Source organism: Apis dorsata, unplaced genomic scaffold (genome assembly GCF_000469605.1).
Source record: "Apis dorsata unplaced genomic scaffold, Apis dorsata 1.3 scaffold_32, whole genome shotgun sequence".
NCBI classification, from domain to species: Eukaryota; Metazoa; Arthropoda; class Insecta; order Hymenoptera; family Apidae; genus Apis; species Apis dorsata.
The window spans coordinates 584,694-600,043 of record NW_006263334.1 but is presented as its reverse complement, the minus strand read 5'-3'; the positions used below and the strand labels follow the sequence as shown (position 1 = coordinate 600,043).

The 15,350-nt window shown below is 35.2% G+C and overlaps 2 protein-coding genes across 4 annotated transcripts in view; one reads left to right on the top strand and one right to left on the bottom strand.

Moving 5' to 3' along the window:
* Positions 1-8,060, top strand: part of LOC102672783 (SEC23-interacting protein-like) — a 16,683-nt gene extending 8,623 nt beyond the window's left edge. For 2 of the 3 annotated variants that reach the window (XM_031511827.1, XM_031511833.1), the window contains exons 2-9: positions 2,239-2,703; positions 3,080-4,746; positions 4,883-5,368; positions 5,773-5,950; positions 6,042-6,481; positions 6,644-7,007; positions 7,076-7,397; positions 7,510-8,060. In XM_031511827.1, the coding sequence (XP_031367687.1) occupies positions 2,239-2,703; positions 3,080-4,746; positions 4,883-5,368; positions 5,773-5,950; positions 6,042-6,481; positions 6,644-7,007; positions 7,076-7,397; positions 7,510-7,744 (4,157 nt within the window). In that variant the 3' untranslated portion in view covers positions 7,745-8,060. The remainder of the gene's footprint in view (positions 1-2,238; positions 2,704-3,079; positions 4,747-4,882; positions 5,369-5,772; positions 5,951-6,041; positions 6,482-6,643; positions 7,008-7,075; positions 7,398-7,509) is intronic. The other variant, XM_006608238.2, reaches the window with a different exon arrangement.
* Positions 1-12,631, bottom strand: part of LOC102672641 — a 20,181-nt gene extending 7,550 nt beyond the window's left edge. The window contains exons 1-6 of the mRNA XM_031511838.1: positions 12,621-12,631; positions 965-1,704; positions 654-739; positions 504-589; positions 316-438; positions 86-215 (exon numbers count right to left, since the gene is read on the bottom strand). Coding sequence (XP_031367698.1) covers positions 86-215; positions 316-438; positions 504-589; positions 654-739; positions 965-1,215 — 676 coding nt within the window. The 5' untranslated portion in view covers positions 1,216-1,704; positions 12,621-12,631. The remainder of the gene's footprint in view (positions 1-85; positions 216-315; positions 439-503; positions 590-653; positions 740-964; positions 1,705-12,620) is intronic.
* Positions 12,632-15,350: the final 2,719 nt, after the last annotated feature.

Below are 15,350 nucleotides of genomic sequence, written 5' to 3'. Positions count from 1 at the left end.
TTTTCTTAATTTATTCCGTTTTTTTTTTTTTTTTTCTTTTTTGATTATCGCTCTAAATTTTAAATATTTTTAAAGAGGAACTTACTCGTAGGTATTCGAAGCAATGCGTTTGAAACGTTTCCATCGATGTCTATGACGATTCTATGAATCGTGTTGTCGACCGAGAAGTTCATTTGCGTCTGTTCGGTCAAATTGTATTTTTCTGCTATTTTTATCTGGTGAAAGGTCAATCGAGTTCGAGTTAGATCGATGTGTTCCGCGTGTACGCTTAATACGTATGATTCAAAGATGTGTGGATCTGATAATTACACTTACAATATCTGTAATTTTCTTGCCTTTGTTCCTTTCATCGTTTTCCACGTCCAAGTGAAATTTCCTGTTCGCATAATTCGAATTAGTTCTCGCTTCGGTGATGTTACAATCTAGGTCAAGGTAAATCTAAAAATATAGAAAAGAATCACGGATATTATTGAAATAACAATATTAATTACGTTGAATCATACCTGACAATTTCTATGTTGGATGATGTTTGGATTTAGTGCATCTGTTTTTGACAGAAACTCCGAATGATCTTTTGAGAGCGATTGATCTGAGATATTTGAACATTTAACATTAATATTTTACATTATTTACCGTGTTTTCCCGTATCTTACCCATTGCGTCGATACCATTTATCCAGAATAGATTAATATATTGTACACTGTTTCCATTTTTATCGATCTGCCTTTTGATACAATACCTTTAGAACAAATTGAAATTTTAACTCGTTATTTCCTATTCGATATAAATCGAATTATTCGAATTATCTCAGTATAATAATCCCTTGCAGTATCTTTCATATCTCTTATACATATTGTTATATCATCAAGATTAATAAGAACGATCTCTCGATATAATTTATAATTTACGCAATTTCTCTTAACAAGACACTTTCCAAAGTTAACAACTCTCTCGATCGTCTCACCTAGAGCACTTATCCGTGGAGAAAAAAACATTTTCCTCGTAGTCCTCGGAATCATTGGATATCCGAAAATCTTCCAGGCCGCGTTGGATCTGTCGATCTTCAAAATTCGACGATCGTCTCCAAATCTTCCAATTTTCCTTCGAGAATGAATCCTCGCTCGTTTCAAGGTTGACAGCAGCAATCATCCTACACTTGATGCACATCGAGTAGGAAAGCAAGGAAAACCAAAAACACGTATAAAACGTTTGCATGGTTGCAAATCGAACGCGATCGATCTTTCGAGCACTTGTTGTGAAGAAAGAAGACTCGCCGTAAAAACGAGACAGTTACTTATAAAGTTGCGGGCGTAGCTCGTTTACAAAAGGGTAAGGTGTCCGCCAATTACGTGGACGATAACGAGCAGGCCGCAAAGTAAATCTAGGTGTAAACGCGGCGTTGTTACACAATCGCGTGTGTTTGATGTGTGTACACGCGTGTACAGGATGTGTGGCCGCGTATAGAAATCGGTAATCCGAGATCTGACAGGATGCCAGCCGCGATCGTGAGAGATACAGGCCATTATCTTTGTCATCGGGGACTTACGTTCATTGTATCCTGTTCAATATTGACACACTGTGAATAATCCAGCCGAGATTCCAGGGTATCGAGGGTGTCACGGTTAATACGTCATTACGAGGAAAGAGATCGTGGAGTAGTTTGTGATCTTTGACCTCGTGTCGTATGATAAACCGAGCCTATTGCTACATAGTTTTACACACGTCATATATGGATTATTACGTGCGTAGCGGAGTTTCAAGAATTTGGATTTCGTTTATTTCGTTTGTTCTTTAAGGCTTTTTAAGAATATGTTTCAAGGTTCTGTTTTATTAAACAGATTTTTATTATCGAGATTTCTATCGAAGATTATAGATAACTCTAGGATTACTCTCGAATGTTACGAATGTTTGTAATTTAATTTAAGTTTCGATAACAATGATACGAGCATTATTTCTTAAATAAAAAAATTCGATGCTCGAGAAATTGGATATTTTTAGAAATTGCTCGAAACGTTGATCTAATTTTCGCAAGATCTAAGAGAGAAAATTAGAATTTCGCGAAAATAGATGTTGTTGTTTTGTATAACTTGGCGAGAAAGAGAGAGAGAGAGAGAGAGAGAGAGAGAGAAACATTTATAATAATTCATCAATATATATAAAAGTATCTTGTACATTCCTTGACATTGCTCCTTTTTTAACAAACTGTACCAAAAAATTCATCGACATTTTTTTTTTCAGACGCTGAATCGAACAACTTCGTAGAACAGGAGCCGACCAATTTGCATAATTCAGAAACTTCACCGACTGTGCCCGATACGGATAACGAATTCACGCCGATACCCTTGCATCCCGAGGAAAACAAGAATCCAACGAGCCAACCGTCGAAGCAGGGTTACCTGACTTCGATCCTCTCCTCTTTGCCGAATTTATCTTTGTCGTCGATCACAGGCGACGGTTCCGTGTCCCAGCCGAATCAAGGAGCGGAGAACGTAACCGGTGTACAAAATACGAAGCCTCATGTGCCTTTGCACGATCGTCGTGACTCGTTGAGGGACACATCACCGCCTATAATCGCCAATTTTCACGATTCTCGACGCGCAAATTTTACGGGATTCGTCGAGGTTAATCCCGGAAGCGGTGGAAGCTTGCTGCCAACCCCGCCACAGTCGACGGTGCCGCCTACGCTTCCTTCCACGACGAATGGTAAATTGTTTAGATCTCTGCGAAACTGGAAAATAAACATTGTGAAATCTGACCATCTGCGGTGGTTAATCTTAAAAATAGATTAGAAAAATTGGAGTAATAAACACGAATGTTTATATTTCAAATAACATTTTGCGTGAATTACTTCATACTTCGTTAATTATATTATTAAAAAAGTAATATATTTGTACGTTTTTTTTTTTTTATTTTATCATCATTGATAATGGCAATATATTAAAAAAGTGCAGTCTTGAGAATATATATCGGTACGAAAAAGTAATAAAAATTCTCAACTATCAAAGATTGTAAAATCGCGTAAACGTGAACGAGTTAATTCGACGAAATAATTCAACTTTGCTCTCTTCTCTCGTTTCAGGCCCCATATCGTATCGTTTGGGCAATCAGAGACGCCTCAAGTACGCACCACCGCCCGATTTAACGTCGAACACATCCAAGCAATATTCCGCCCCTGTGACTCAACCCCTTCTCGCACCCCATAACCCCGTCGCAACACCGAATATATTTAATCCAAACGAGCCCGTTGGAACGATTCCAACTTACCAACCCGTTGAAACATCGATCACCACGAATTCACCATCTTTACAACGTTCCACGCCAGAGTACTTATCCCAGGCTAACTCTTTGCAAGAGTCCTTTAGATCTAGTCCAGTCGCGATATCTGGTGTTGCTTATAACTCGACAGGTACATCGAGAAGCGTCACGCCTCAGAATCAAAATTCGAATTTAGGTGTTCCCGCCACCTCGTCCCCAGCTCAACCGATTCCTCACCAAGTTGCAGAACCAACCACGCCGCAGAATACCCCCGCCAACGTTAATTATTTCGGCTACGATAGTTACGGGGGCCAACGAGATTTCCCTTCGAGAGCGATCGAGAACTCGGAGAAAGGAGCCGCGGCGGGGAAAAATAGGACAGAGCCGGCATTGCAGATTCCTAAAGAGAGCGCAGTGAAATCTGGCGTTGAACCGAAGCCTACCGTAACCTTCGCCCCAGTGTCTGCGGTTCAAGTTACGGAAAAGTTGGAACACTTGCTCGCCGAGCGTGAAGAAGACCCGTCTCGTCTTCCCGGTGAAACGAAAATCGACGATGTAAATGTGACGGAGTGTCAACGGTCTGTTGCAAATTATGACGACGCAAAGTTGACCGGTGTCGAGGAGCAGAACGATTTATCGAAGCCCGACGATTTATCGAGCAATGTGTTTTCAAGAAAAGAGGGTTCGGAGATAACGCATTCAACGATAATAACTTGTCAAGAGGCGAACGCACAACAACAAGGAAAGTTCAATGGAACGCAGAGTCATGGTGTATCGTCGAACGTGCGATCCGCGCAACAACAATATTATCAACCGCAACCTTTCGCATCGAGTGCCGGCTTCTTTGCGGAAGTGCCAGATCATCGAAGATCGAATCTGACTTACGTTCAGCCTGCGACCGAGGCTTCGGCATCCGTCAATTATACCGATCCTTCGAGGACCGTCACCCAACCAGCGAGCTCGTTCTTCAACAGGCCGGAGAGCAACGTTTCCTCGTTTCCTGTTTTCCAGTACAAAGAAAGTACAGCGAATGCCCGCGAATTAGACGTAGCTACCTCGAGAAACGATTCGCAACAAGGGGTGGCAGCGGTGTGTAGCCCGATCGATCCCAATCCTCAAGTATCTCGATCCTCGTGGGATACCAATCAGATCTCAGAGACTGTGACTGCAACATGTAACGCGGCTGCTCAATCAGCCCAGCAACCTTTGTTCTACAATCCCGCTCAATTCCAAGACGAACTGCCGAGACAAATACCGACGCATACGCCGACGCCACCAGCGACGAGTCAACATTATTTCGATAATTTTACCGGATCGACGCAAACGTCCGATATAACGAGCGGGATCGGCAATTTTGAATTTCCAACTGCGCCTTCTATGACCGTGCTCGAACCCACGGGTTCGGCTACGTTAAATCCTGTCCAGATGTCAATTAATCCGCTGAGTGGACGCGCCATTACGGACGGTGTGCCTCCAAGTTTTCAGAATTTGGTAAATATATATGCAATCACGATTATGAATCTGTTGAAACGATATCGTTCATTTCTCTATTTTTATTTTCTTTTTTATTTTATCTCGTTCGTTTATTTATTTTCATTATGTTCATCTTGTTTTATTTTTTTTTCAGGCCGCTGGTTCTTCGGATAAACGCATGCACTACAGAGGAGTGTATCACCATTGGTTTTATCGCAAAAAAGTGGAGCACAAAGTGTTATGGGTTCCGTTCTCTATGCAAGACAGTTTACGCCTAGAAGGGGTTCATAATTCCACAGAAATTACCCCTGAAACGACAGTCGCCACCGATGGAGGTCGTTACGACGTTGACATTTTACGACGTCAGAGATCTCCCGTTTATTGGAGCGGAGAATCGACGGAAGTGAGGCGATGCTCGTGGTTCTTCAAAGGACCCACCGAATCGAGATACGTTCCTTACGACGAGAACACCGCTTGTAAACTCGAGGAAGAGTATAAACAAGCGTGTCTGCTCAACAATTGGAATCGAAGGATCGATTTGAACAATGGGGAATACATTATTTTCCACAGCGCCTCTGTTCAGGTCCATTACTTGACGGCTGCTTCACCGGAATTGGCTGCGTCATGGGGAAATAGTGCGGTAAATAATATATTTTATTTAATTTTTTATTAATTTCCATCTTTATTACTAAATTTTTCAAATATCAATATTTAAGTATTTATGTTAATCTTAGCAATGTAGTAAATTAATTTTAGAATTAATCTTAGTAAGAATTATATTTTATATTTAATGTATTTAATATTTTTATCTTATGTAATTTAACTATTGTATTATATTTTTTTATTTTTTTACCTAATACATATACATATATATTAATTTCATATAATTGTATATTTGATCATTTTGTTGAATCATTTTTATTTTCAAATTTATTTTTCTGCATTGCTTCTTCTTTTACGTTAAGTCATACATCTTTTTTTTTTACTTATTTTTATCATTATGCACAAATGATTGTTAGAAATGTTCAATCGCAATTTGTACAGGGCTCAGAGGACAGTACATATTTACAGGGTGCTGGTAGTAGGCCTAGGGTGATAAAAAGAGGTCTTGACGAGTTCCACATCGAAGATGGCGAGCCTGAAAAAATAGATCATGTTCTGTTCCTCGTCCATGGCATTGGTAGCGTTTGCGATTTGAAATTTCGAACTGTGGAAGAAGTCGGTACGTTTAAAATTATTTTCACATCATAAGTTCTTAGTTATTATACAAAATATTGTATAAAATATTATGCATAATATTTTCTTATTTACAGTTGACGAATTTCGAAGTATTTCACTGCAATTGGTACAATCTCATTATCGAACCGCTAGTGAGCAGAGAATTGTAAATAGGATAGAAGTTTTACCAATCTCGTGGCATACAACGCTCCATTCCGACACTGGAATCGATAAAAAGTTACAAGCTATCACCTTGGATAGTATATCGAAATTACGACACTTCACCAACGACACGTTGCTCGACATACTTTTTTATACCAGTCCTGTGTATTGCCAAACTATTATCACAACGGTTGGAAACGAATTGAACAGGCTATATGCTCTTTTCAAGAAACGAAATCCAGATTTCGACGGTGGAATTTACCTTGGCGGCCATTCTTTGGGTAGCTTAATTTTGTTTGATCTTCTGTGTCATCAGAAACCATTGTCGGATGATAAATCGAATGAGAATGATAGCGAATCTAACGAGGAACAGGTGATTAAATCATCCAATTTTATCCAATTTTATGAAAGAGAAATGTATAAAGAAAAATTCGAGATGATTTTTAATAAATTTTATTTCGAATATATAACTTAAAAATAATCTAAAACGTTAAAACAATTGTATATTAATGAAAAATTTTGAATTTTTTTTCAGAAACAAGAAGATGTCGATTCCTCTGAACTACCCAATAGTGTCTTAAAACGACGTCTCAGTAAAAAAATAAGCTACGTAGTAGGCGCTGCTGGGACTGGTCAGCCTTACATACATTACACGCAATTACATTTTCACCCACGTGCCTTTTTCGCTTTCGGTAGCCCGATTGGTATGTTCGTGACAGTTCGAGGCATCGATATGCTCGGAGAAGACTTTGCATTGCCAACGTGCCCTGCTTTCTTCAATATATTCCATCCCTTTGATCCTGTAGCTTACAGGATCGAGGCGCTTATTAACCCAGATGCTCCTAAATATCGACCAATGTTGATCCCTCACCACAAAGGACGGAAAAGAATGCATTTGGGTAAGCGTTTCTTTTATCTTCAAATTATAATTAAGAAATTATATTGACGTGTTGTGCATTTTGTGTAGAATTAAAAGAAACAATGGCACGTGTCGGTGCGGATCTGAAGCAGAAGCTACTCGATTCTGTGAGAAATACATGGAACTCTGTATATCAATTGGCACTGTTTCACAAACCGGATAACAGTACGCTCGAGCGTGAAATTGATAAAGTTATGGAAGAACAATTGCATCAAACCGTTCCGGAACATCAAACTAGCGACGACGGCGGTGTTGAACTTAAAGTGGGCAAATTGAATAATGGACGAAGAATAGATTACGTTCTTCAGGAAGCTCCGTTCGAATACATTAACGAGTATATTTTTGCTTTGACGAGTCACGTTTGCTATTGGTTAGTAATATTTGTAAAAATGTTTAATACGAATGTATCATATGTACAATATCGATAAAGATAAGTTTCAATCAATTAAAATATCTTTAAAAATGTATTTACTTTTGTTTAGGGAGTCCGAGGACACCATGCTATTGATTTTAAAGGAAATATATGGCTCGTCTGGTATTCAAACAGATGCTCAACTTCCAGCGTTATCGTTACAAGTGTGTCCCACGCCAAATTCTTCTACATATGAGACAGATGGACTATTACATAATCCTGTTATGGGAATAGATCCTACCGCACCTATATCCGAGAAACTTGTTGGTCCGCCGCCTAAAAGCGGATTTGTTAAAAAATCATGATCGAAATGGAATCGCTTTAACTTTCTTGAAAAGTTTCACGACAATGAAGAACAAGATATTGTTACGAATCATATAATTGCTGCCGATCAGGTTGATGCGGGCATTGTACCTGATGTTAATGCGAGTTATAAATTTTAATTATTGAAAATAAAATTTTCTTGTTTCCTGCAAGAGTTACATCCGGGATTGTTATCGAATCTGCCGAAACATTCTAAAATATTACCCAAGTGGATTGTTTCTTCGTATTTTCTCAAATTCACCATTTAGATACGTCGGCCTATGCAACAACGTTCAAGCACTAAAAAAAAAGTAATTAGAAATAGTATTAAGAAAAAAAAAATAATTAAAATAAATTGTAACGATTTAACCAATTCAATTAGATGTGATATAAAAATTATACATAGTCTATTAATATTCGCAATATCATTTTGGCAAATTAAAAATATTACAATATTCATTAAAAATTTAGAGATATTGATATTGGACAGGCGAATGAAAGTAAGACTTTGTAATACAAAAAAAAATATGTTATAAAGATTAATCATATTGTTTATTGTAAATATATGATTATATAAGTGGATATAAAGTAAATATATAAACTATATGAAGTTTTTCAAAATATGCTTGCATTTTATGAGAATTCATTCAATTCTCATCGATGCAAGAATTTTAATAAAAAAAAAACCCTATTCTTTTACTTGGCAGATTCTTCTATATCTCATACCTTATTCCCCTATGCGCTCTTTTATGCCGTTCATTTATTTTTGAGTATTTGTTAATTTTATTAATTTAATCTCTGAAAATATATTTTATTTTAAATTGGTCTCGGGAATTTTTAAACAATGAACGAATTTGATTACTTTATTATTATTATGGTATGTCGTTGATAATTTCAATAAATAAAGAATAATATTTATATCAATATTCAAAGAATAAATTCATTATTTAAGAAAAGAAGAGAATATGATTACAATAAACGTAAATATAGAAAAATCAAAAATTCAAGGATCATTGTGATCAGAAAAACTATCCTTTTCTTATATTTTTCGAAAAATTTCCTGACAACATAATTAATCGTCAATCAGATCTCTCATTCTTTGAGAATGATGGTGATATATATATCCCATGGATCATCTAATAGCGTCATCTTATCGTGCGAGCGGTTTTTAACTTTAGCTGATATAAAAAAAGAATGTGAGTATTCGACACATGCACGAGTATCACGAAATGCTAATTAATTGCGGTGCAAGCCCACGGCCTCTGCTGGGGACTGTTTTGCATTTTGCGTGCAGGTCTTCGTAAAACTACATGCCTGTCAGCCCGGCGAATTTCAAGATGATTTATCGTCTCGGCAAAACTAAGTTTTTCGCGATACTTCTGAAGGAGGTTCTGAAAGGTAATACCTTTGTACATGCAACTATAGTGTACTCCATACCTTTGCTTTACTCCATATCATTAATCGACGAATGTTATACGGTGTAAACTCTTTTAAATTGCTTTTCAGAGTCAAATGCATTCGAATTCTTCCATCTTAAGATTAATGTTTTAGTAAGATAACCATAATTTAAAATTCTTCCATTCAATTAATAAGAAATTTGATACCATTAAATTGTCACTAGTGGTTTCCATTTGAAATATTTTTGTGTATAGTTTAATTATTATCGATATTTATAATAGCCATTTCTTTCATTTGAAATGTTACCACATTACGATATTTTATATATAGTAGAATCATGTTAATCGTGCAATAAAAGAATTCTTCAATAATTTTTAAAACTTTCTTTTTCATAGAAGAATTCAAGTTTATCTTTCTTTCTGAAATCTTCTTTGCATACTGCATTCGATGTATGTAAAATTGTAATATTTCATTGAATATAACTTTCCACTTTAATATACAGAGACATCAGAGGACAGACGTTTATGTCCAGCTGTTGTAGCTGGAAAGTGAAGTAGGGATAAGATTTTATAACGGGACTCGGCAACAATGATTTACACCTTGGAAAAACTGCGCGACATTTACGGTATCTAGTCGCGAATTATTCATGGCGACTGCTGTTAAGAATTTTCTATCCACATTAAGAATTTCTTCTTCATTAAGAATTTCTAATTATCACAATGTCTTACTAAATTAAATTATTAAATATTATACTGTAATGTAGAAAAAAAAAACAATATTTGTTTGTTGCTATTGATATATTGATATTGAATTAAACCATTTTAACATTAATCAATTGATAATAGTAGTTATCATAATTTATTATAATAATTTATATTTGGCTAAACTTGATTATAGTATTTAATTATAATAATTTGTATTTTGTTATTACAATATTTGTTACAATGCAAAACGTTGAATAAGAATATAAAAATAATTGATTTTTAATTCAAACGTAACACGAATTCCTGTCATCGTCCATGAATCAATGATACCAGTTAGAATTAATTTTAGTTATCTTTCGAGCTTTTTATAAAGACGTATATTTTATATATGAGATTCTATAAATTTCAAACGATTCGATTTTCAAGGTAAATTGAGAGCAATTCCATCTTTAACGTCAATGACATTCACCGCTGCTCTATTCTTGTTCCACTCATCCTAGAATAGAGAACTCGTCGGTTATCCGTGTACAGACGTTAACAATACTTGACGCATTTTGAAAATTTGGATTTTTGCCGGTGTCCATTTTGACCCAGTGGGTCAGGCTACACGGATTCCTGGCACGCATCCATTTGTCGCTATTTTCTGGAATTACAGACCACTCCCCGCTTTTCTTTATCAACATTTGGCGATCAAATTCGAGTTTCGAATTAATCTTCGGCTTTTGGCCACCGTTCCCATTTATGACCGCCTTAACGTGAAACAGCATTTGCTAAAATAACGTGCTGACACTGATAACAGGCTCATGAAATTGTTCGTACTTTCCTATTTCCTGACACATGCATTCTCGTTTACAATATTGTAAGTATATCGCACATAAGTATATTTATAATACAAAATTTCTTCCTTTCGAATCTTTGTAAATATATTAAATAGATAGAAATTAACAAAATTATGTCGGGATATTCAAATAATTAAAAAATTAACGTTAAAAAATTTTCAATTTGAACATGCGAAATATTTTAACAGAATTAATCCAATCGTTCCCCAATTTCCAAGTTACGTCAAAAATTTAGATCAAAGAGTTTTGGAGGATTCATTATGCGCGTATCGATGTCATCAAGATTGCAAGATCATCACAGAGAGTGAAGAGTATAAATTACATGTCGGATGTCATCTCTTCCGCTTTTCCGTCTCCTAATTTTATTTTATTTTTCTCCTCTCGTTTTAACCTGAAATATTTCCAATAATTTCAGCTTCTCGAAGCAAGATTATTTATATTTAAGTGATTTTTAATTTTCGTTGTTTGGAAGAAATCTTATTGTTTAACTTTTCGTTCGTGTTACTGATTATCTATCATAGGAATATCAATATTATTGATATTCGAACATTAATTTGATAATGATTAACTGTAAGTCAATTTATACGCAGAAATAACAATTTTCGTAACCGGATAACATTACACATTATGAAGTAATATAATAATTTATTTTTATTGTACTATGTTCCATGAGAAGGATATCCTTTTTGTTTTTTTTTCTTTTTTATATGCAAGAAGTTTAACACAGCGTAACTAATGCATCGAAACTGTTACGTGACAAAATCATATTTTATTTATGTACACGTATTCTTTTGCGTATCACACTGTCATTTGCAGGAACGCGTTGTGGTTGAATCGCAACGAAAATATATTTTAAATATTTGTTATGATATAAAATAAATATGATATTAATTTAAATTTAATATAATCAATTATGACTAAATATATTAACATGATTTGAATAGTATTCAATATTTTCTTTTTTAAAAAAAAGAAATGATTTAAAAAATTTTATAAAATTATTTACCATTTTTCGATCTCGATGTTTTTTTTAATATATTATCAAGATTATTCTACAAAAAATTGTATATAATAAAAAATTTTTTGAAAACAATTTAAATTAGGTTAGGTCAAATATAATTTTATATATATTGACAGGTAGCTGGATTAAGAAAATTATACTCCAAATATTCTAAACCCAATGCTAACCATTAAATCAGCTAATATAATGAATTTTTATTTAATTTTAATTTGCGTGAAACTAAATTTAGAATTAACCATGTCAAATTAATTAATGTCAAATAAAAATTTATTTAATTTCTGATTTCATGATTTATGATTTAGTTTGAGTTAGGTTATGTTAAGTTAATAACTTTTTAATAAACAACGCCAAATAAAACTTTCATAAACTTTTCACCATAATAACAGATATCAGGAAGTTAATAAAAAATTATCAAAATGGAAAGTGGTTACCTTTTCGTAAATATTTACCTATATTAATGACTTACCTAACGAAAGTAAGATTGGTAAGAGAAAGCAAAGAGAATGAACAAATGGTATAAATAAACATCCAATTCATTTTCCATATCTTAAAGTCTCATCGGCCGTGCAATCAATTTGAAAAAAACACGAGGCAACGAGCCGAGCCATGTGAATTCTTTCTTGCGTCTTAACTTTTGAAACTGCGAAAACCTGGAGGAACCATGGCTTTCTTAAGACCTAGGTTAATATTTTCAGAGGCACAGCCACGCGTTCAGTTGGGAACTTGTGTGAGAACAAAAGAGAGACGGGTCCATTCGAAGCTTAACCGCGAAAAAGAGTGGGCACGTCGAGAACCACCAAGGTTTGTACACTTTTCTCCTTGATTCTCGGCAAATTTTGCCTCTTGTTTTTTTCCACCACTACCACCACCACCTTTCATCTTCTCCTGCTCGTTATATATTATTTTTCTTCCATACTGGTGGATTGCATGCGAGAAATATACGCTCTCGCCTTACGTGCATGCTTCTCGCGCGCGACTTAACACTTGTACATCATCCAGCTTCGTGTGCACATCGCGCCACCTGTTTTTCTTCCTTCTTTTTTATGTCGCTTGCCATGTTAAATAATTTTTCCATTTACGGTAAAGAAGCGAGCATTTCTCGTGTTATCCACCGTTGAAAAAAATATTGAAAGTGGTTTTATGGAATTTTAAAACTGCCGTCTTATGCTATTAGCATCATGAAATTGTTTTCTTTCGATATTCGTTTCACTTTTGGAAAAAAGAAAAGTAACTCAAGCGCCAAGCAAAAATTGATTTTTATCAATATTTTTTTTATCTCTGAAATAAAAATTCGCTTAAACAATAAAAATTAAAGAAACAGTAAAGAAAACATATAAATGGTATTTTTCGCTATAATTATAGATATTCGTGCCTCTCTAATTTGAATGGTGCAATCACAGAAGTGATTTCGGGACTGAAATAGATGAGATGAGGCGAAGGAATCTGGCGAGTCGTTAAATCCAACCCTTACTGCGATGTTTCACGCGATTACGCGTCCCCAGCATTGTTTGCAAACTTCCACGCACAGGAGGAGCATTAATATCGTTGTTCAATAAGGTGCTTGCGGCACTGTTCTTCCCACCATTGTCGTCGACAATGTTCCTATCGCTTCGACAGTTAATGTGTATCAATATTCGCATAAGCAATGTGCCAAGTATTTGCGTTTATTAACCATAAAACCTTGAGTTTCGCAGGTGAGATTCAACCCCGCAAGATTTACGGTTCACAAACTTACGGCGGAGATACGCTTCTGGATGAAACTTGGTTTCATGCACTGAAGATTGCTCGAGTATTTTATACCGTTTAAATATATGACATAAGTTACATGGAAATTATTTTGAGAAATTCATATTTAGAAATTAATATTTAAGAAAAGAATAGCTTTCTTCGTACATTTTTACATTCTCTTTCAATATTGAATTGGTTTTAAATTGTAATATTGTAATATATAATAGTTCCATTTTCTATCAATTGGACTTGCACTTGACTATCTCAGCCCTCCAGTTATCAATTATTAAAAAAGCAAAGTCTAAAACACAATTTTTTCTTATTTTTTATTTTCATTATTTTAATTATTATTTCCTTATGAAGCATACCAAGCAAGTATTTAAAATTTCCAGTACTTTTCTAATTCTTCAGCCATTAAACATCTTGGTATCGAATCGTTCGTACATTCAACGATTGTTAAAAATTCGTGTTCGCATGTAACGGAATTTCCATTATATGAAAATCATTATAAAAATTCAACGAATTCATTTCATTGCGTTAAATTACGCACGGTGAACTTGAAATAATTTAACGAAATTTTCAAATATTCCCGGATACTTCTCGATACTCTCGGCCACGCCATAGACATTAAATTCGTGGCATTCGCCAAATACACGGGATCGCAATTAAACAGACGTCGCACGTGACGCAAAGTCCGTTCGTGATTCAAATTAATAGAATATCATCTCTGGATGGGTGAAGACGACGTTTTAAAGACGCGGATAACTTGGCATGTTTTAAACTATGCGGCCAATTCAGGGAAGAGCGTATCGATTTTATCATTAATTAACGGATAATTAAGAATTCTTTGCCTCGATAATGATAATTTCACGCTCAAATTGACTGCGTGTATTTAAATTTGAAACGATTGGTACGACGAAATTGATCGCTGTTCACCGTTATATAAAATGAAATATTAAAAATGCGAGGATAAATAAAATTTCTATTTTCTTAAAAGATGTACAGTGAAACTCTGTATTTTTACGTAGCGTCTGATTATTCAAATTTTAGTCGAGCTCCTTTTATTCCCAACTACTTCCACTCACATGAATATAAATAGAAATGCATGATACACGTATCTGTGATGCAAAATAAGCAAAAAAATATAATTCATTAGTATTATTTATTATACTTGCAAAATTATTGAAATCCTTTTATATGGACACGTACCCTTATTAATTAAAATTACAATCGGATAATATAAATGATTACAAAGAAGTAATCTTATAGTTCGTATCTTTATATTTATATTTCCTCCTCCGAATTGTTTCCCCTTTACATTTTTATTCCGTTTTTAAAGAGAAATAACTATAACGCTATGGGCACCAGTTCGAAATTTGCGCCAGTCTCCGCGTATAATCGTGTTTATTTCGCAATGGTTGCACGGCGCTGAGAATAGAACGCGTGGCATACAAACGACGCTGAAACATCGTTAAACAGACGTCGCACGTATCCGCATCGCGGTGCAAAGTCCGACCGTAATTCGAATTAATAGAAACGGGGAGCCGCCTTAAAGTTAAAAGCCACCCCCTCGTAGCTGGAAAAACATAGCGTGTTCCACGAAAACGGGCCGTGACGCTGTAGCTGTTACGACGTTTCGAATGGCGTTACGGAATTTTCTCCATTCGATAGGACGGTAAATTAACGCGACGGAATCTGGAAGAAAGAAAATGATAGATTTTCTTTTGGATTTCGCAACGACCAGAATAATATTAATAATATGATAATGGATAAATTTTATCTCTTTTCTTCGATATTCGAAATTCGTCCCGAAGTACCATAATAAAAATTTCGATTGTTTCTCGCGAAATAAATAAATAAACGTACAATTAATAATTAAACCAAAGATTTCTGTCGTCGAATTTTCTCTGCGGATATT